This window comes from Hemibagrus wyckioides, linkage group LG07 (genome assembly GCF_019097595.1).
Source record: "Hemibagrus wyckioides isolate EC202008001 linkage group LG07, SWU_Hwy_1.0, whole genome shotgun sequence".
Taxonomy (NCBI): domain Eukaryota; kingdom Metazoa; phylum Chordata; class Actinopteri; order Siluriformes; family Bagridae; genus Hemibagrus; species Hemibagrus wyckioides.
The window spans coordinates 6415173-6435592 of record NC_080716.1 but is presented as its reverse complement, the minus strand read 5'-3'; the positions used below and the strand labels follow the sequence as shown (position 1 = coordinate 6435592).

The window sequence follows — 20420 nt, the reverse complement described above, 5'->3', positions numbered from 1 at the left end:
GATCCACTACCATCAACAGCAATGACAATAATAAAGAAAAAATAACACATACATTTTAAAATTGCACAAATGATGCAGACAGGTATGCTTAATAATAAATAAAATAAAAAGAAATATCCAGGGCTTATAAGATTATAATACTCCTTGTAATATAATTTGACCAAGACAATGTTCTGAATAGTCCAGATAGGGAGTTTAACTTTCATAGATATCTGTTTTCAAATGTATTACATAAGCAACAATCATTGCAAAAATAACCTGATATGTGGAGCCTTATCACAGGGCACAGGACAATTCAGAGATGCCAATCAGCCTACAGTACATGTCTTTGAACTGGGCACAGTAACCAGAGCCATGGCAGAAGTGGGAATCAAACCCACAACCCTGGAGGTGTGAAGTAAAAAGGGTTCTAATCTTAAGACTTATGGGCATATGTAGTAGCAGTAAAACTTATGTGAAATGCTTGAGGGAAATTTCAGCCCCGAAAAACATTAAATATATTCATTGTAAAACTATTTTAGTGATTCTGCTGCAAAATTGTTTGTTAATATTGTTGATATTTGTTATTCCTGTGAGAGGGCAGTAAGTGTGTACTGCATGACGACACAGGGGGCATTTCCCAGCGATGTTCAATGTCATAGTAACGAGAAATCGAACGGAAATGTGATGGAGACTGCAATTGTTGGACTCAAAGTACCAGAATGCAACGCATTTGTTTGACACAATTGCATTGAGTTACAGCTCGGATAATTATCCAGATATAAAATGATAAATATTATGGCATTGAATACTCTATTAGGACTCAATTTGACGCAAAAATAAATTCCATTGGTACTGTTATCAGCAGGTAGTCAAACGGCATTGTGGGTAATGTAGGAATCTGTTACCCAAGGCGAAAATAGGCAAACATGTAGATAACCTAAAAGTCTGATCAGAAATTAAATTATAAAATAAATCCTGGATTTGTGTTAATTATAAACATTAAAATGCAAGTCGTTCAGGACGAATTTGTATTATAATATAGCCATTAAACACAACAATTTTGCACAGCGAGGACTAGGAGCTTGAGAAAGACGGCAGCTCACCGTCGCCCTCTAGAGGATAATTTCTGCTATTTTACCTTAACTCCTCGCTGATATTTCAAAAAGGCCCGCCTTCTGATGTATGATTGGCTGGTGGATTATATTGATAGACCATCCAGCCAATCATAGTAAGAATTGACGGGATGTTGTCGAAATATGGGTGTGAAAATAATCATGCATTTCTGCCTGCTAGCAAGCGGTAGCTATAAGTGATGGACAATATGGCGCCGGGTGTAGATTTAGCTTCAGGACCTGCGGTTGTTTAATAGTCCGGCAGGATGAACCTCTGTGGCCAATATTTGCGGTAAGAAAGCGTTAATAAACGATTCCACGCGGGTTGACGTTAGTGTTTCTGGTCAGTAGTTTTAGGAGTTACTGAAGAATTGCTATACCGAGTGCTCGGTTAGCTAAGCTAAGCTAAGCTAAATAGCAGCGCTGGTGACTCAAACCGAGTCGCGTTAACGAACAAATCCCTTCTAAGGTCATATTTCGCCGTATTTATATACGAGTATATATTTCGAACTGTACTTTATAATATTATGTATCTAGCTGCCTAGTCAGTCTGTGTGCTCATCCCGAATGGCTAGCTAATTTGGCTCGCTAACCTTTTTTTTTTTTAGCTAACGTTAGCAAACAAAACGACGCAGCATGTAGAAAAGGTGTTCGCACGCGCACGAGCCATTTTGTTACGACCAATACTGCTAATATTATTTATGTTTATTAATAATAATATAATTTATTTTTATTTAGCATCTGAGGTTTGACATTGCTTCTTTTCGTGGAGTCGGTTTTACATTCCTGCGGTCTAACTAGCTATGAAGCTGCCTGTCTTCATTGCCTAGTTATTTTAGTCAGTCATTGTTTTTGTCCCCCCCCCATTTGCCTACTTCACGTGCCCAGATGTGTAGGGGTTGCGCCAGGAACGCGCATAAACATCTGGGTGCGTTTATTTCTACGTTATTGCAGGTGTAACTTTGGTTTGTGTTGCTGATTTTGAGACTGAGTTTGGTCGAATAGCTTTTACGCGCGCGCACACACACCTGTGTATGTGTGTGAGGTTTACTGTTTAACTAGTAGTCTATTAACTAACTAGTTAAGAAAGTCTGTGATGAGGCCCGGGGAAGCATGATCACCTTGACTTGAAATACAGCACAGTATGAGGAACAAATCATTTAGAGTCATGCTGTTAAAAAAAAGTTTACATTTATTTCGGACAAATATTTCACTTTACATTTAATATCCTGTATCTTCAAGAAAGCTTCAGTTAACATAAAATTTATGCCTCAGATTTGTTCCAGATGACAAAAAAACACAAATTGTAAAAAATAATTCTTCTGAGTCAAACTTGGTAGTTTTAAGCCCTATTCTGATCGGATTAGTTTAATGTTTGTGGTCATATGATGATAATAGATGTTGGTCTGGATAGAGCTTTAGTTTGTGTCACTGGTCAATTTTATTTATGACTGAAAACCCTACTTGGATGGGTTCTGGGGTAATTTTTTGTGTCACATCTGCTATGCTTGGATTTATTTATTTTTTCTGTCCAGATGAGCCATGGCAATGTTTATCTCCATCAACTTGTATTTTACCAAACTCTGTGGTTATGTGATCATTTTAATCCAGATGCACAATTCCATAATGTTCTACAGATGCCACCTCATGGTGTGCTTTAATCCCAGCTGTTTGTGGTGCTTAGTTTTATAAAGTGCGTATTAGTGACCCGCCACCCAGGTTTTAAACATTTTCTTCCTAATTGTTTAACCTTGCTTGATCTCAACCTGAAATAAAAGCCTTCTCTACTCCAGTGCATCACTGACTGCCATGTTGTGATCGTATGGTTTCGTGATGCTAAACACAACCAAATACAACCTGCTAGAAGCTTTCTCTTTCTGTGGTCATTTTTTTTGTTGTTAAAATTATAAAATGCTTTTATGCTTGTCAAAAATCCACCAATAGGACGACCGTTATGATAATGTAAGGTAATTCTTGGCCCTTATTGCCCTGAGTTTGCAGGTCTGTCATATAATGTGGCTGAATTCTTGATTGTCCAGAGCTAAAGGTGTGCACTATTTGTGCTCAAATGGTAGTTCCAGCTCTAACATAACAACAGGTTGAACTTAATTCACTAGTCTTAAAATGTTTTAATGTTTGTAGTAACAGACAGTCTGGTTTCTAAGAAAATAACAAGCTGATCAGAATGAGGAGGATTGGCTGGCGAGGGAATGCCTGTTGATTGTCACTGTAGCATAAGTGATAACAGCAACAGATTTGTCCTGTAGACTCTCCTGTCCTTTCTTGCAGAAAATCTACTGTTCCAGGACGTTGAAAATCGATTAGACTATGCAGATTTGTCTGCTCTACAAGTCACTGCAAATGATCTGTTGCTATAGAAACAGTAACTTATTAGAATGAGTTTGATATAAACCTGTGATTTCAATTCCAGCCTACACTACTGTCTCGAGCTGCTGCAACAGAATCAACAGAAAACATGATGGGCCTCACGTTTTGTCAGCCTTTTAACAAATTTGTATATTTGAATATTTATTTTTTTATATACTATACACTGATCAGCATAATATTATAACCACCTGTCTAATATTGTGTTGGTCCCCATTTGTTGCCAAAACAGCCCTGACCCTTTGAGGCATGGACTCCACTAGATCCCTGAAGATCCTTTTAGTCCTGTAATTTGTGGGTCCTCTATAGATCCAACTTATTTGTCCATGTGATATAAAAGAACTTGATTCATCAGACCAGGTCACCTTCTTCCATTGCTCTGTGGTCCAGTTCTGATGCTCACTTGCCCATTTTTGGTGCTTGCAGCGGTGCACCGGGTTCAGCAACATTACTGGCATGCGAATATGCAGCCCCATATGCAACCAACTGCGATGCACTGTGTATTCTTACACCTTTCTGTCAGAACCAGCATTAACATCTTCAGCAATCTGAGCAACAGTAGCTCGTCTGTTGGCTCGGACCACACGGGCCAGTCTTTGTTGCCCACGTGCATCAGTGAGCCTTGACCGTCCATGACCCTGTCGCCGGTTCACCCCGTTCCTTCCTTGGAGCACTTTTGATAGATACTGACCACTGCAGACTGGGAACGCCCCACAAGAGCTGCAGTTTTGGAGATGCTCTGATCCAGTGGTCTAGCCATCACAATCTGGCCCTTGTCAAACTCGCTCAAATCCTTACACTTGTCCATTTTTCCTGCTTCTAACACATCAACTTTGAGGACAAAATATTCACTTGCTGCCTAATATATCCCACTCACTAACAGGTGCCATGATGAGATCATCAGTATTATTCACTTCACCTGTCACTGCTTATAATGTTATGCCTGATTGGTGTATATCTGATATTTTCTTCTTACTCATGTGCATATGCTTATCATTACTAAAGTGCAAAGCTTGTTCCTGACACGGCTCATTTGCATTTAGCAACGCCCACAAAACTCCATGAAAGGTCAAGTGAACAGGCAGCTAGGAGTGCGAAATGAATAACACGGTAAAGGGTGAAACATAGAAGTGGAAGGTATTTTGATTTGGCATTTGTTTATGGTGTAAGGTTATATGCAAACAGACCGGTTTGTCCTCCATTTATATGCCACCAGTTTTATTTGGCATAATTTATGGGTTTATTTTTAATTGCAATAATATAAACTCACTTTTTAATAGAGACTCCAAAGCACTTTTGAAAGTTGCTCTGGATAAGAGAGTCTTCTAAATGCTGTGACAGTGATAAAAATAAGTGATTTAACCTTGACAGTATGTTCAAGAATACAAGATTTTGTAATCTGTGTAAATTTACACAAACTCAAGAGCATGTATAGGATACAAAGGGTTTTTTTCCTGAATGGACAGGATTTTCATGGATACCAGATTTCCTGTATAAACCTAAGTTTTATGCATCAATCTGTTGATATGTTGTATAATTATAAACAGAGTATCTGTATGTGATAAATCTGTTAGTCTGACAAAATTTCATGTTAGTTTCTGGATCAGCACAGACCCCTGTTCCCGACCGAGCTTCAGCTTTGTTGCAGGCAGGAAGTCATCCCGCTTTTTGCATATTTGATAGAGTGCTGATATTCTCACACTCTCCAAGCTGAGTCTGTGCAAGTGTCCCTTGCCAAGTTATGCAAAACATCAGAGGCTTGCTGGTGCAATGCTTTGACAGTTTGTGTCCATATTATTCATGCATGATTTCTCTTGGGTCAGGTCACTTATGCAGCTTTTGGTCTGCTAATCATGGTAGACAGTGAGAAATTGAGAGTCTGCCATTTGGTTTTGTTTTGTTTTGACATTTTTTAGTCAGAAATACGGTGCTTGTGAAAGCTAAACTAACCATTGCCAAGGGTGTTTGTTTTAGAAATGTTTTTTTCATTTTTTTTTATGATTGATGTGGTCAAAATTACTTGATTTTGCTGTGAATTTCTGTGGAAAACTGCTTGAATTGATGAAACTGCAAGCACAGGATTTTTCTTTTAGACTCCTACCAGTGAAGACACGCATGTAATTACAATCTATGATGGCTGTACTTATGTGTGACGCACATGAATTGAAGAGGGATTTGGCTGAATGCATGTTGTGATGACACGTACCATGTCTCGGCTCAGATCTGCAGTAATTTTTGAAAAATTGCAAGCTCCATTGAATATCTGAGTTCGCTTGATTTTGTTGTAATTTCTGCAGTCCCAAAATCTTAACATTCTTAACTGGGCAGTACTTTTAGTTCATCAGTCTAAATATCCTGAACCCATTACATTTCCACAGTCCTGCAGCTCTGTCCTTTGGCAGGTTGATTAAGGGTCATATTGCTTTCAAAGCAGAGAAAGGAACCAGAACAAGACCACCTCGTATTGCACACGGGACTGAATGGGGAAAATGTACCAGAGTTTGATTTAAATGAACTGCGTATGAGAGAGCACTCAGTCAATATAATAACATATGTTCACCATTTACAAAAGACTTGCCAGTAGGTTTAAGACCTGCTCTGTGAGACCACGTTGAACAAATGCAGCTTGTTTGAATGAGGTGTACTTTCTTACTCCTTTCTATCTTCACACTTAATCAAATTATCTAGCTAATCCTGAAACTTTTTGTCCCTGCACTTTATCGTGGACTGCCGCTCTTCTGATTGGTTGAAGTCGTAGCACATGGACTTAACTCCTCTGTTGCAAAACCATGCTTCGTATCAGATCTGAATGTACATCCATGGATCATATACTTGATTTAGCTGTACTGTGGATGTAAATGACAAGCGTGTATATTTTTCCTGACCGAGCTTATTTTACTAGATGGCTTGATGTGTTGCATATTTGAGTGTGTAATATTTTTTACTAAGTCTTTACTTTTTTGTTTTTGTCTTTTGAGCAGCCAGGCAGAGGCCCTGAAGGCTGACATGACAGGTATGATTATACTACATATTTGTGAATAAAATAAGTTAGCATGTTTCTAATTCATTTTTGTTTGCTTATATTTGTGCCTGATTTGGCATTTTGTTTGCTTTGCAGATTCGAAGCTCGGCGCTGCAGAGGTCTGGACATCACGGCAGGCTCTTCAGGACCTGTACCAGAAGATGCTGGTGACGGACCTGGAGTATGCTCTGGACAAGAAAGTCGAACAAGACCTGTATGGGAAAACCAATCACTTACTACAATCATTTTTACAATTACATGTTTTACTCATAGCTCCAACTCTATTTCAACAGTGATTTTAAGGACAAGTTGTCTCATTTGTAAACTGCTTTAGCGCTTTTTAAAGTACATTTTTTTTCTAACTATATATATATATATTTTTCCCCTCCAGCTGGAACCATGCTTTTAAGAATCAGATAACAACACTACAGAGTCAGGCCAAAAACAGAGCCAACCCCAACCGAAGTGAAGTACAGGCCAATCTCTCGCTTTTTCTTGAGGCAGCTAGTGGATTCTACACACAGGTGAGTTGCTGAAAGGTTGATTATGATGAATTCAGCTTGAGGTCACTGGTCTTTATAATGGCAAGAAGAAGAAAAACAAAAAAAATATTACAGGATGCCTACACAATTACAGTGCTTGGCACCCTAACATAACACGACACAATGCATCCACATCATGGCTCCATGTAGTTGGGTGTTGTGTGGATTTTTTTGGAGTAACTAATTTTAATAAATGTTAGTAAATTAAAACAAGACAAAATCCAAAAGTTTTGGGTGTGTATGTTAGTCACTAATAAAATGCCAAGTGTGTTAATGACGGCTCATTTTTATGTAACACAAACCTCCAAGCGCACAGACAGCAAAATGAATGATCAGAATTAAGGCTGAAAAACGGCTTAATTTTGAGGCATTTATTTACAGCACCTTTTTTTTTTTTTTTAAATAATCGAATGATCAGTTTAATATCTGTTTGTGGGTTTGTTGTGTACTTTAAAAAAATATATTCCAGTGCCAATAAAATTAACCAACTGGTTTTTAAGATTTTTAACAAGGTTTTCTTAGTCCCTGACCTGAAGTAGCATGAGGATATGCTTTTGATGGAGACTCCAAAGCACTTTTGTAAGCCTCTCTAGATAAGTGCTAAATGCTGTAAACGTATCAGAAATACAAACATTTATTTCCAATTGAATGTACAGGATTTTCGTTGAATAAATCCGTTCACATCCAGCTTGATAAATGAGGGTCATTGTTTTAAGATGACTGTGCAATTTTTTCGAATTTCGATTAGCATTCATTAATCTCGTATCTTCAGAAGCATTTCAATGGTTTCAGAATGGTGTTTTATTATATATATATATATAATATATATAAAAATCGCCTTCCTCAGCTGTTGCAGGAGCTGTGCACGGTGTTCAATGTGGACTTACCATGTCGCGTGAAGTCATCTCAGCTCGGCATAATCAGCAATAAACAGTGCAACTCCAGCGCGATTGTAAAGCCACAGCCCAGCTCTTGTTCATATATCTGCCAGCACTGTCTCGTCCACCTGGGGGACATCGGTGAGTCTTCACACTGTGCTGTCCTTGTTCAAAAGCGAGTACTTTATTCAAACTGACTGTGTGATGTGGTTATTAGTCATTGCATTTTTGATTGAAATGTGTGTTACAGTGGTTTTTTTTGCATTCAAGATCTTTTTTTTTCTCCCCTACTGTAGCACGATATCGCAACCAGACAAGCCAGGCGGAATCCTATTACAGACACGCAGCTCAGCTTGTTCCATCTAACGGTTAGTCAGTCTGTCTCTGTCTTCTTTTTTTTTTTTTTTTTGTGTGTAAATAAACATCTAGCACCAAACAGTTGTCAGCACATTGTGACTTCACCTCTGGTGCAATTCAATATTAAGAACTAAGAGATGAAAACTTTCTATCATATACAATAATAGTTTTCTAACAATGATCTTGATTTGTGTGGTTTTGCCATCAGGTCAACCATACAATCAGCTGGCTATCCTGGCCTCCTCTAAAGGAGACCACCTTACAACAATCTTCTACTACTGTAGAAGCATTGCAGTCAAATTCCCCTTTCCAGCAGCTTCCACCAACTTACAGAAAGCGCTGTCTAAGGCTCTTGAGAGGTATGAACAGTTGTTTTTCTTTCTCTCTCTGTCTCTCTCCTTTTTTAGCTTGACAAATTCATCTCATAGTTCTTTGGTATTTGATTTATATCTATAGTGTTGCAGATATGCTGCAGGTCAAGAGACACTGGAGAGTGATTTTTATATTCATTAGTACCATTTATATTTTGATGATTTAATTAACCGTTAAATTCTGTTCATTCTTCAGCCGTGATGAGGTCAAAACGAAATGGAGCGTGTCCGATTTCATCAAGGCCTTCATCAAGTTCCACGGACATGTTTACCTCAGCAAAAGCCTGGAGAAACTTGGTGCACTGAGGGAGAAGCTGGAAGAGCAGTTTCAGGTACATGGGCAACATCTGAGCTAGCTTTGTTTTATGCAGATTTTACTCTGAAAAGGATCGGAACACGTCACTGAATTCCCGAAGTAGTGCAACTGGTTTAGGCTGCACCAAAACATTGTGAATGAAGCCTCCCAGTCCAGCAATTTAGAAATCCAATCCAGATTTTTTTAAAACAAAACACAAGGAAGATAAAATTAAACATTAACAATGTGGGCTATTAAATTAAGAATTGTGCTAGCTTCCAAAGAAAAATGATGAGAACCACAAAAAATCTTTTGGCTATTAATAGACCGAGACGAAGTTATAGCTTAAACTGCTTCACTGGAACATCTTTTCATATGTGTGAATTTTACCAAGCACTGTGTTGATGCTCCAGCCCATTGACTAATGTTGCAAACAAGATGGACTAGGTTGCTGTTTGGTAGTGGTGACTAGCCTTATATGTGCATCGAGATGTGCATCTTTTCTGGCCCTAAGCTCGCCACTCGTATTACACACTTTCCCAGTTGGTTCAAATGTTTAGTCAGTGTGGTAACAGTATACGCACAGTCTCAATTTCTTCATGGCTTTATTACAGCGACTGATTCTCCAGAAAGCCTTCAGCTCTCAGCAGCTTGTCCACATAACGGTTATTAACCTGTTTGAGTTGCACCACCTCCGAGACTTCAGCAATGAGACTGATGACCAAAGCTTCAGCTCAGATGAACAGCTCAGCTGGATCCAGCTTCTCGGGCTTTTCAGTAAGTGTCACCAGCGTTGGGTTGACATGTGCGTTTATATACAGAAGTATCTGAAGTTTGGATCAAATAAGAAAGATTCTTGAACCCAACAAAATGTAACATGAGAAGTGGGGCATTTTTCTTAATATCTAATTAAATATTAGTAATTGTCAGGTTAATACACGGTACTTACAAAGCCGTATTTCAAATTTAAGGAAAATATGATCATGTAAGTACAGTGCCATGTATGAATTTATAGTTGTTTAACTTGTTACATACATTTTGCATTAAGCACAATTATATCCATCAGATTAACGAATTACTGACACCATGGTTGCCTTGAAAATGACACATTCAAACACGGATATGCCTAAAATGTTGCAAATCGCAGCAGTTTTTAAAAAGGGGTGGGGAGGCACATTTGACTTTAAAGACTCGACAATGTTCTAATGCAAGTGTCTTTTCCTTCAGTGTCTTTCTTGGGTGTGATGTGCAGCCGAGCCTTACTGAACAAGAACCAGGAGGAGATCATGGGAGAGTGCCCCCTGCCAGCTATCAAGGTGTCTCTGGATTGGCTGAGGCTGCGGCCTGGCGTATTTACTGAGAGCGCTGTTGACCACAGACAATAGTATGACTATTCTTCCTTTTCAGTTCCTTGTAGTTGCGGTATTTTTTTTCTACAGAGCAGCACAACTCGACCACAAATGCGAACTCGGGACTGTGTGCATCTCTTCTCTGTGTCGCTTTCACATTAGATGTATGTTCCTGTGAAAGTAGGTAGGCTGTTACTGTGTGGTGGTGACTTTAATGGAAGGTGGGGTTGAGGGACAGCTACAAGGCTTGTACTTATTGCAACATTATTGTGGGCATAGAGTACAGCCAGATGTAGTAATCAGCGTTTCGGGGACAATCCGATTGCCTAATTGATGGCATGCACTAGGGATGCCACAATACTCAATATAATATTGAACTGTTCGTTACAACCTCCACGGTTCAATACACGTATGTGAACCGTGTTTTTTTTTTTTTTTTTTTTTTTCTCTCTTCGTTTTTTGTTGAAATAATAATAACCATGCGTTTTGTTGCTCTCTGAACTGGCTGGTTGTGTTTGCCTGTACTGTATGTGTACGCGCTGAGACAGACACGCCTCCCTGCGAGTAAATATCCAATCGGTGAGCGCTAAAGTTAGGGGCGCTTCACCATGCTTGCGATGCTGGTGTCGGATTTCACACTCGAAAAATGGAGAGCGGTGAAGTGAGACGGAAATACGAGGAATCAGCGCCGTCTTTCAGATCTGAGGTGTGGGAACATTCCGGATTTGTTGTTTATTATGATACCGATGAAACAAAAACAAAAAAATGACTGCGTGTAAGCACTGTTACACACGAATTAGCTACTCACATGGAAATACTTCCATGACCGCACATCTGTAGCTCCATCACCCTGTGATATCACTGTGTGGAAGCGGGATGGCAGATTTCAAAATCAAGTTGATTTTTGCATTTAAGTAAAATAAAGAGAATTGGATCTAAAACCGATTTTTATTTCTTCTTGACATACTTACTGTTCGTGTCACCTAAGCAATGAATAATGGGGAAAAAAACAACTTTAATTTGTCAAGCCATCCGAACCGAAAACCGTGGTACATGTTGAACCGTGGGTTAAGTGTATTGTTGCATCCCTAATATGCACTATTACTATCTCCACTTATGTCATGAATTGCTTGCATACCACCTAAGAGGTAAAAAAAAATAATAGTGTCCTTGGGTATCAAACAACTCACATGATTATGGAAATCGTGTCAGTCTGGAGTATCAGACAACTTTCTGCTGGAAAAGTACTACTACGGTGCAACAGGCTGCATTGAATAAGTATCCTATTGGATAATGTCTGAAATTGATATGAAAATATACTGTGTTCCTTGCTATGTTCCATGATTATTAGCTTTTGGCAGAACAGCAAGTTTCATTATGTGTCTCATCTTGATTTATGTGATGCATGTGTCATCTTCGCACAGCATTTGGCCATGGCTGGTGTCCATACTTAACAGCTTCCAGCCCAAGGAGGAGGATGTGTCAAATTCATCAGGTAATGTGTAGATCCATTTAGTGGTGCATTACTGCATCTCTCCTTGCTGTGCCGTGCAATGGTAATCAGTTCTGAAACTCTTTGTCTGGTTCTGTTACAGCTACTCCACTCCCAGAAGAGTTTGAGCTCCAAGGCTTTTTGGCTTTGAGGCCTGCATTAAGGTAACTTAAGCTTTATTACTTTATCATAATCAGAAGCAATTGCACTCTTAAACTGAACACCTTCTGAAGGAACCTTCTTAGACCTTGAAGTAGAGGTTCAGGACTGATTTTAAAATCCCACATCTGCATAATACTCGTTTGTCCCCCTCTCTGCAAGTGGCAGTAGATACTTATGTTTGATATATTTTCACATTTGATTGCTCAGTAAATGTTGATATTCATGAGATAACACAAAGACATTTAAAGCTGATGCTCCTCTTCTCAGTTGTTACACCATATCCAGCAAGACCTTTACATTATGTTTCTGTTTTTGTTCTTTGACCTATTTGATACACTAAAAACTATTTAATGATCCAGGTTGCTAGACTTTTCCAAAGGACACCAGGGCATTGCAGTTGGCAAGGACAGCTTCATAATTCATGCACGTCATCAGAGGCTCATCAGTTTGGGCAAGTGGGTGGCAGACAACCACCCTGGGTGAGTTGTTGTTTTTTCCCCCACTTCTTTGACTAGGTTTCACTATATGTAGCAAGTCTTCTTAACTGTTTTAACATTCATTCATTGTTTCTCTACAGCCTAATCCAGTGCCGCATCAGTGATGGTTTACTTCTCTTCTTCACCGACATCCCTGAGCTGGCGGTGGAAGAGCCTCAGGAGAAGGAACCTTCTGTGTTGCAGGAATCATCGAATGGTGAGCAGAATCCTAATGATGGCTCTTCTGGCCTCAAATCAGTACTTTCCATGGGGAAGAGCCAGAGCAGTGGTCTGGACAGCAGTGAAAGGCCTGTAGTCACTTTCAAGGAGAACATCAAACCTCGCGAACAAAGCCGTGAGCAAAACCGTAACCAGCAACACCGGGATGGAGGGAAGGAGCGAGCAGGCTTTGGCAAGGGCAATGGAATGCCACTGAAAAATGAGCAGAAGAAGGATGGCAAGAGGAAGAGTGAGGTGAAAAAGAACAGTCATGAGAAAGCGTTGGATGCAGGAAAACAGGTGAGGGGAATCGTTTTTCATATATTTGTGTATTTCTTAATGTTTGGGTCAGCCCATTTGATTTCCCATTTTTCTTTTTCATATGCTTCTGTGAAGGTAAAAACTCAGGCAGAAATGAGGAAGACACCAGTGTCTGAGGCAAGGAAAACACCAGTCACACAGACCCAGACAACATGCTCTTCCCAGTTTATCCCCATACATCACCCAGGAGCGTTTCCTCCTCTCCCCAGTAGGCCAGGTACAAGCATACACTTTTAGTGACCTTCTGTAGCAATATCAAAACAAGAAGTTAAAAATATTTCTTCTTGCCCTAGTTGAGGTGTTTATCATTTCCTTTTTTCTCCACCAGGTTTTCCTCCGCCAGCATATGTGATCCCACCTCCTGTGGCATTTTCTATGAACCCTGGCTTCACCTTCCCAGCAGGTGTGTCTGTCCCCACCTCCTTCCTGCAGCCTGCTTCACATCCTCAGTCTCCCAATCAGGTGCAGTCTGGAAAGCCCTCACACATTCCCTATAGCCAGCAGAGGCCCTCTGGCCCTGGGTCTCTCAGTCAGGGGCCTCCTCAACCTCAGGCCCCACCTCAGCCCCAGCAACCACAGCCAGCTCCTCCACAGCCTTCCAAACAGGCCCTACAACAGAGTGTGCAGCTTCAGGTGCAGCAGCAACAACAGTCACCCACCAAGCAGACCTCTCAGCTGGGCAAGAGTCCACCTCACCACACTGGCATGCAGCAGGTACTGATAATAAGTAAATAATAAGCTTTGGAGAACATTTTATTTGTCTGCCCTGGCTAAATTCCAAGTGGATTTTTAATCATCCACATTGTCAAGGGCATCAGGTTTATGTCACATAGTAAGTGATAACCAATGCTATCAGAGCATTTTTACAGTATGGCTGTATTTGTCAATCTTTTAAGAAGCTGTCTTTATGATCATGCTATTTTTGTTTCTTACACAGCCATACATGGCGGTGTCTGAGCAGGCTGGCCAAATGTGGAGCCAACACCAGGCCCCGTCCTCAATGTCCAAGATGCCCATGCCCGTCAAACCGCCATTCTTCATGCCTGCACAGGACCACATGAAGCTCTTTGAGCACTCCATGCCCCCTGCTGTGTCCATGCAGCCTCCCCAGTCCAACATGGACAAGAAAATGAATTTCCAAGAAGTGAAGATGCAGGATTTTTACTGGGAGCCACCATACCGCATGACTGAGAACAGGGGCAGCTTGGCAGACAGGATGGGAAAACACCAGTCTGGAGTCTTTTGCCCCGAACAGGAGAACACGCCCAGAGTGCCACCTTATGAGGTTTGCTGACACTTGATTCATCAATATTTTTGTTTAGCTTTTGTTTTATCTTTTTTGTTTTATTAAAAATAATTAAATCTGTGATTTTGCACACTGTTCCAGACAGCTCCAGAATACTTCAGTTCAGGAAATTAGACCTCTGTCTGATTTTAAATTTAGGTTAATGTAGCATGCGTCTTGCAGAGCATGGCACAGCTTGTGCATGGGTGCATATTAAATCATACAGGTCACCATACAAACCACAGTCATCAGTAGATTCTACTGTTAGTCTGTCAGTGTTTCGGGCGATTTCAAATTGTAACCTGGGCACTCTAAGTACAAAAAATTTTTTGTAGTGAATGAGATGTTCTGATGTGACATGCATGTTTAGGCCTGCCTTAAACTGTTCTATTGTTTCCAAGCTGTCTTCTGCAAGGGTGAAAATTTCATGACTGTTTTACACAGTTATAGTTTCTTATTTACTTATTTCTGTCTTTTTCTGTTTCCATGAGTCCAGCAGAGATAAGCAAAACTGCTGCTTTTCGTAGGCTCTCTGTCAGGTGCTCTCATTTCTTAAAGGCCTGTTTCTCTTTCTTTCTTTTCTTTATTTCTCTTCTGTCTCCTTCCTTTCCTGTGTGCTTCATCTCTCACTAGGACAACAAGAGCTCTCCTCTTCTTCCTCCAGACCTGTTAAAAACTCTGGCAGACTTTGAGGAGGAGGAGGAGTTGGTCTTTTCTAAGCCTCATGATTTCTACCAGGCCTTGGCCGGCCCTCTTAATTCTGCTCCTGGAAGAAACATGTTTGTATGTTGTTTTCCCTCATTTCTTTAGGCAGGGCTTTTTATTTCTGTCGTCTTATTTACAAACTCCTGTTGCTTCAGCTTTTTTGTTTGTGCTGATGTTAATGGTCAGTAGATAATCAGAAGAATGCTTCAGGTTTTGTATAGTTATTTGTAGAGGTACACCAATCCTTTTTCTCTGTTGTCAATATGAGATTGCTATTGATTTATTGAATATTGACTGATGCTGACCAGAAATTGACATTCCCTCTGTAATGAATTTCTATTATTAGCCTAAAGGGATTTTAATACTGGTGCTAATGGAAAGAGGCACGTTCTGGGTATATTCTTGCCATTCTGTTTGTCCTGCATGTGTAGAGATGCAAAATGCACCAAGGGGTTTGTCTGCTTTATTAGAAGCACCTGCACATTAATGTAATTGTCAGCCAATCATGACATTTTGGCTTTTGGCCATTCATGTAATTTCTTTTTAATGCAACTAAGCAATTGAGGATTAAGGGTCATGTTCAAGGGCCCAGCAGCTTGGTGGTCCTGGGATTTGAACTCATAACCTCCTGAGCTGTAGTCCAACGCCTCAACCACTGAGCTATAAATCCCCAATCATATGGCTACAGTGCGGTGCAAAAAAACAATCAGATACAGGTCTGGAGCTTCAGTTAATGTTCACGTAAAAAATGTGACCTGTCTGACTTACCGTGGCATGGTTGTGGCTCTTGATCTGTACGTCTCTACGTTTTTTTGCATTGTTTTGTTGCCACGAATTTGGTTGATTGGTTAACTGCATGAATGTGCAGGTGTATAAACTGAACAGTGATGTAAATTTGGTAGGGGATATATTCTCCATATAAAAGGATGACGGTTCAGAAAATATAATTTTTCACTAACATTTATTTTTATCTTTATATTAAAAGCTTACTCATTTTGCTTCAATGGTTTTTTTTTTTTTGTTGTTTTGTTTTTTTTTGTAGTTATCGAGCCAGTCCAGGCTGGACAGTGGATCAGAAGTAATGGGCCAGTCCTCTCTTCTGCACCGCTCTGTTTTTCCCATTCAGGTAAATCGGTAATATCATTTATCAAAATGCAAAGAAATGTTCTGACAGCCTGAATAACTTTGTTTGTACCGCTAGATGGCAGCATACTCCACAGAAATACTTCATAAATCTGGTGCAGTTTGATTTCTTTTTGAAAGACAGAGATACCTTCCTTGGTCACTAGGTCTGTTGGTGTTCAGGTGTCATTTCCGTGTATGATCAAAGGCAGTTTTAACACCAGCTCTTCAGCAAATGGCACAACTAACTGATACAAATGGTATTGTATTGATATTGTAATCATAAAAAACTATTGTTTTGTTGGTTTTCTAGGAGAACTACCAAAACAACAGCATATTCAGTGAGGCATACGGTAAAAACATAGCGAGCACACCAAAGCCTGATGTACCCATGATGCACCAGGAACCCTCTCTTTACTCACTGTTTGAAGGAACTCCATGGTCACCCTCTCTTCCTGCCAGCTCAGGTACGTCAACTTTCTCAGCTGCTTGTAAAAATGTTGAAATTTTTTTTTGTTCAATACACAATCATTATAAGCATATTCTTTGACAAAGAAATTTGGGTTATTTTCTGTGTTGGCAGATCACTCAACCCCAGCCAGCCAGTCCCCCCACTCGTCCAACCCGAGCAGCCTGCCGTCATCACCTCCCACTCACAGCCATGGTGCTCTGCCCTTTTCTAATTTTGGCCCCATTGGCACACCAGACAGCCGTGACCGCAGAACAGCTGACCGCTGGAAGCCTGAAAAGACTGGTAAGCTTTCTTTAAACAGTGGCTTTAACATTAATTATCATCATTATTTCTATGCTTAAATGAAGATATTCAACCTCGGGGTGCCTTTTTTCTGTAGGTGTAAGTGGCTTTGGGCTAGACTACTTGCCTGCTGGCTCATCTGCCACAGAGCCAAACAGCTGGCACCAGAGTGCCCCAACCAATAGCTGGGCAGCCCAGGACATGCCCATGGATGACTCCTCCACTGTCTTACTTGACAGCTTCAAGGTACAGTTTTCACAGTGACAGGATGGGTGTTGAAGTTAGGCAGTCAGTTTAAGCATAATTATTATTATTATAGTGATAGAAATTAGTAGTTAGGTTTATACTGGTAATTAGGTAGAGTGCAGCATAAAATTCGAACCTCTGTATGTCCTCAGTCTATCTGGTCGAGCTCGATGATGCAGCCAGGCCCTTCGGCGTTGGAGCAGCTCCTCATGCAGCAAAAGCAGAAGCAGCAGCGTGGCCACGGCACTATGAACCCGCCGCACTGAAGAGACACACAGAGCGGGTGCAAAGCACTTGTGCGAAAACCATACCGAAGACAAAGAAGAGGTGCAAAACCACAAGCTCCAATCGGAAATTTGTTTTCCGGCGTTAATCTGCGTGTGGAGGCTGGAGACGGCGGCCGGCGTGAACCGACACGCTCCAAAGCAACCGCTCGTCTGAGCGACAGGGGAGATGCAGCCCTCTCCTCTCTTTCTCTCTGTCTCTCCATCTTTGCCTTTCTGCGCCTCTAAGGCATGGAGGGCATAAAAAGCACCTGATATACCGCACTGCTCAGCATGTAGCCGCTGCAGAACCGGTCACATGGAGGGTGATTTTGTGGGAACTCCCTCTCTGATCACCACTCTGCTTCCTCTAAGGGACAAAAAAAAAAAAGAACTTCTCCTGTTTCATCCGGGCTCTGGACGCTGGACCGGACCTCGTCAAAACCACCTGCTTTTACCTGCTTTGCAGGACTGATTCACAGCACATGGGAGAGAATGATGACGTTCGGGTGTATGTGTGTGTTTGTGTGTGTTTGTGTATGCGTGAAGAATGGGGGTGTTTATGGACAGGTAGACATGGAAGGGCAAAATAGAAGGATGAACTTTTCTGAACATATTAGCTTGGAGGAGGGCTCTGTATTTAGGTGTGGAAAGATATAGTAAGAATAAAGTGCTGTGTATAATGCAGTGGGTGTAACGAGTGTGCCTCTGTGGGTCGCGCACAGGATATAGTTAGATATCTATTGGAAAGGTTTTGTTTTGAGGGCGGGGGGCGGGGGGCGGGGGTGGGGGCTGTTATCTGCTCTTCTAGAAATGAGACTGCTATGAACTGCACCATGATATTATAGCTTAAAAATGAATCAAACGGAGGTAGGGCTTAGACTCTAGATATTGAGTGTAGTATCATTAGCTGCAATAGAGATTGCATTTAACAATACTGTATTTTGTGACTTGTTATGTAGCAGTTTTAGCTTTGAGACAATATTGAATTAATATGTTCAGTAGTTTACTGCTAACGGGGAGCTTTATATATTCTCCTCCCCATCCCTTCTAGCTCTTCTTGTTTTCTTGAGCATCACTTTAACTTGCTTATGAAGCATTTCCATTTGTTCATGTTCTGCCTTTCAAAGTTTTAAGCATTTTCCAGCTCTTTTTTTTTTGGTGCCTCGTCAGCGTTTGTAGTATCTCTCTCTCTCTCTCTCGCTTTGTCTGTTTTTTTTTTTTTTCTTTAAAAAAAAAAAAAAATACCAACACCATGGTTGGCAGCGTCTCGAAGATTATAAACTAACGGAAAAAAAAACGGGTCCAGCATCAACGCTGCTGGTTCAGCATTGTGGATGGGGGAAATAGAAGGAACCCAAGCAGAAGGAACTGTTCTCCGAATGAAGGGATGAGAACATTTCCATAGCCACTAATTGTAACCGGATCAGAGAAACATGGTATCAAGAGAAACCGTTCAGCCAATCAGCCATCACTGTTTAAAAAAAGAAAAAAAACCTGATAAAAAGCTTTTTGTGCTGTTCTTCAAAATAGCAACCATTGTATAATGAAAGAATGTGGATAAATACAGACTAGCTGCATTTTGGTCAGTTCTGGATGTCCTTCGCTCTTCGGTCTCTAGGCTAGCGCTGGTTCTGGACAAACTCTACAAGGTTGTGTCCCCATTGCTGATCTTACCGTTGCTGTCTGAAGTTTGCTTTGTTTCTCTAATCTGGACAAAGAAGAGGTTTTGAGGATTTTCTTTTTGGAAAAATCAGTTTCTGTCTGTTCTAATCTGCTGAAATAATGTTCTGAAGTTTAGACATGCAGCACTAAAAAAATCAAAACAAAAAGTGTTAATTTAGTGATTTAACGCCTGGGTTTGTGCCTCTGTTTAATAACGACTGGCTGGTTTCTGGCTGAAGGTCAGTGTTGGATAAGCTTCGATGTCTAAATGTATGTTCAGTATCTTTTCTTTTTTTGGTTACGGTGTACCAGCCTTTTTTTTTTTTTTTTTTTTTTCTGGATGGAACGTCATAAGAAGAACGACAGTGTCGCGTATGAAGGGAAAGCACAGTTTTTTTTATTTTCATGTAGAGACTTTTATCGGAGACAACTTTAAATATCTCTATCTGCTGTGTGATCGTGCTTCTCGTTGCATTTAAAAAATGTATTTAAAAATTTAAAAGTGGCATAATAAAACAAGCTAAACATTAAGAAAATAATTACTTTATATCCTATGAAAAGATCGATGAGCACAGATGAGGCTTCAGTCAGTCACTGTGTCCCTTTTATCACCCCAATTCTGGAGTTTCAACAGCACTGTGCAGTTGTTTCTGAAGGTTGTCCTCCTGAAGCCTTGGTGATCACTGCGTAATAATCGTGAACAATTTTTCCTTTCTTTCCCTCGTTTTCTGACAGTGGCTGCCGTTAACAGTGGCAATATTAACATTCCAATAAACGTCATTAGTAAAAAACAATCAGCTTTATACAGCCACTCGACATCGAAAGCAACCACGACAGCCATCCACGTTTTATGAGAATCCTGTTGGGAAATCTGCATGAAAATAACATTTTTGTGTATTTAGGAGTCAAGGAGATATCCAGCAGATCTTTTTAGAGGATCTTTGTAAGAGCGTTAGATCAGGTGATGTCTTCTGAGATGGGCTTGATTTATTGTTCCTGCCTCTTTTGACAGACATGAAACGCTGAAATCAGCTATGCCTTCAATAAAGTAAAAAAGATGTCCTCTTCACTTGTCATTTCTTTTTCCTTTTTGATGCTTATGCAATGCAAGTCATAATCTTGTTTTCAATCTTATGTGTTCAATGGGGCAGTTAGTTTTGGGAATGCTGAAAAAATGTATATGTTTTAAAAATATTTTTACCTTCTTATGAAAAATGGTTCTTTGCCTAAGCAATTTGATCAGCACATTAAGGTCCCTAAAATTGTTCTTTTGAGCAACGATGCACCATCTAGTGGCCATTCATTGAAACAAAAAGTTCTCCCAATGAAAGAAATTCCTCATGAGTGAAATTATTAATCTGTGAATGCTCACTGTTTTAGTCATGGAATATAGTTACTAAAATTGTGCAACAAATTT

General features: G+C 40.3%; 1 protein-coding gene across 2 annotated transcripts; it reads left to right on the top strand.

Annotated features, from left to right (window-relative positions):
• Positions 1-1249: 1249 nt before the first annotated feature.
• smg7 (SMG7 nonsense mediated mRNA decay factor) lies at positions 1250-19091 on the top strand. 2 transcript variants are annotated; one of them, XM_058394755.1, is made up of 23 exons: positions 1250-1386; positions 6461-6492; positions 6598-6715; positions 6893-7025; positions 7891-8062; positions 8218-8289; positions 8487-8637; positions 8846-8981; positions 9559-9721; positions 10172-10328; positions 11718-11788; positions 11889-11949; positions 12307-12426; positions 12525-12942; positions 13039-13180; positions 13292-13677; positions 13901-14248; positions 14882-15031; positions 15996-16079; positions 16389-16542; positions 16659-16829; positions 16927-17075; positions 17228-19091. In XM_058394755.1, exons 1-23 carry the CDS (start codon positions 1361-1363, stop codon positions 17339-17341), a joined length of 3528 nt encoding a protein of 1175 aa, XP_058250738.1. In that variant the 5' UTR covers positions 1250-1360; the 3' UTR covers positions 17342-19091. The 2 variants fall into 2 exon arrangements, with proteins under 2 accessions (XP_058250738.1, XP_058250739.1); XM_058394756.1 differs by lacking the exon at positions 14882-15031 and having other exon boundaries at positions 1251-1386.
• Positions 19092-20420: the final 1329 nt, after the last annotated feature.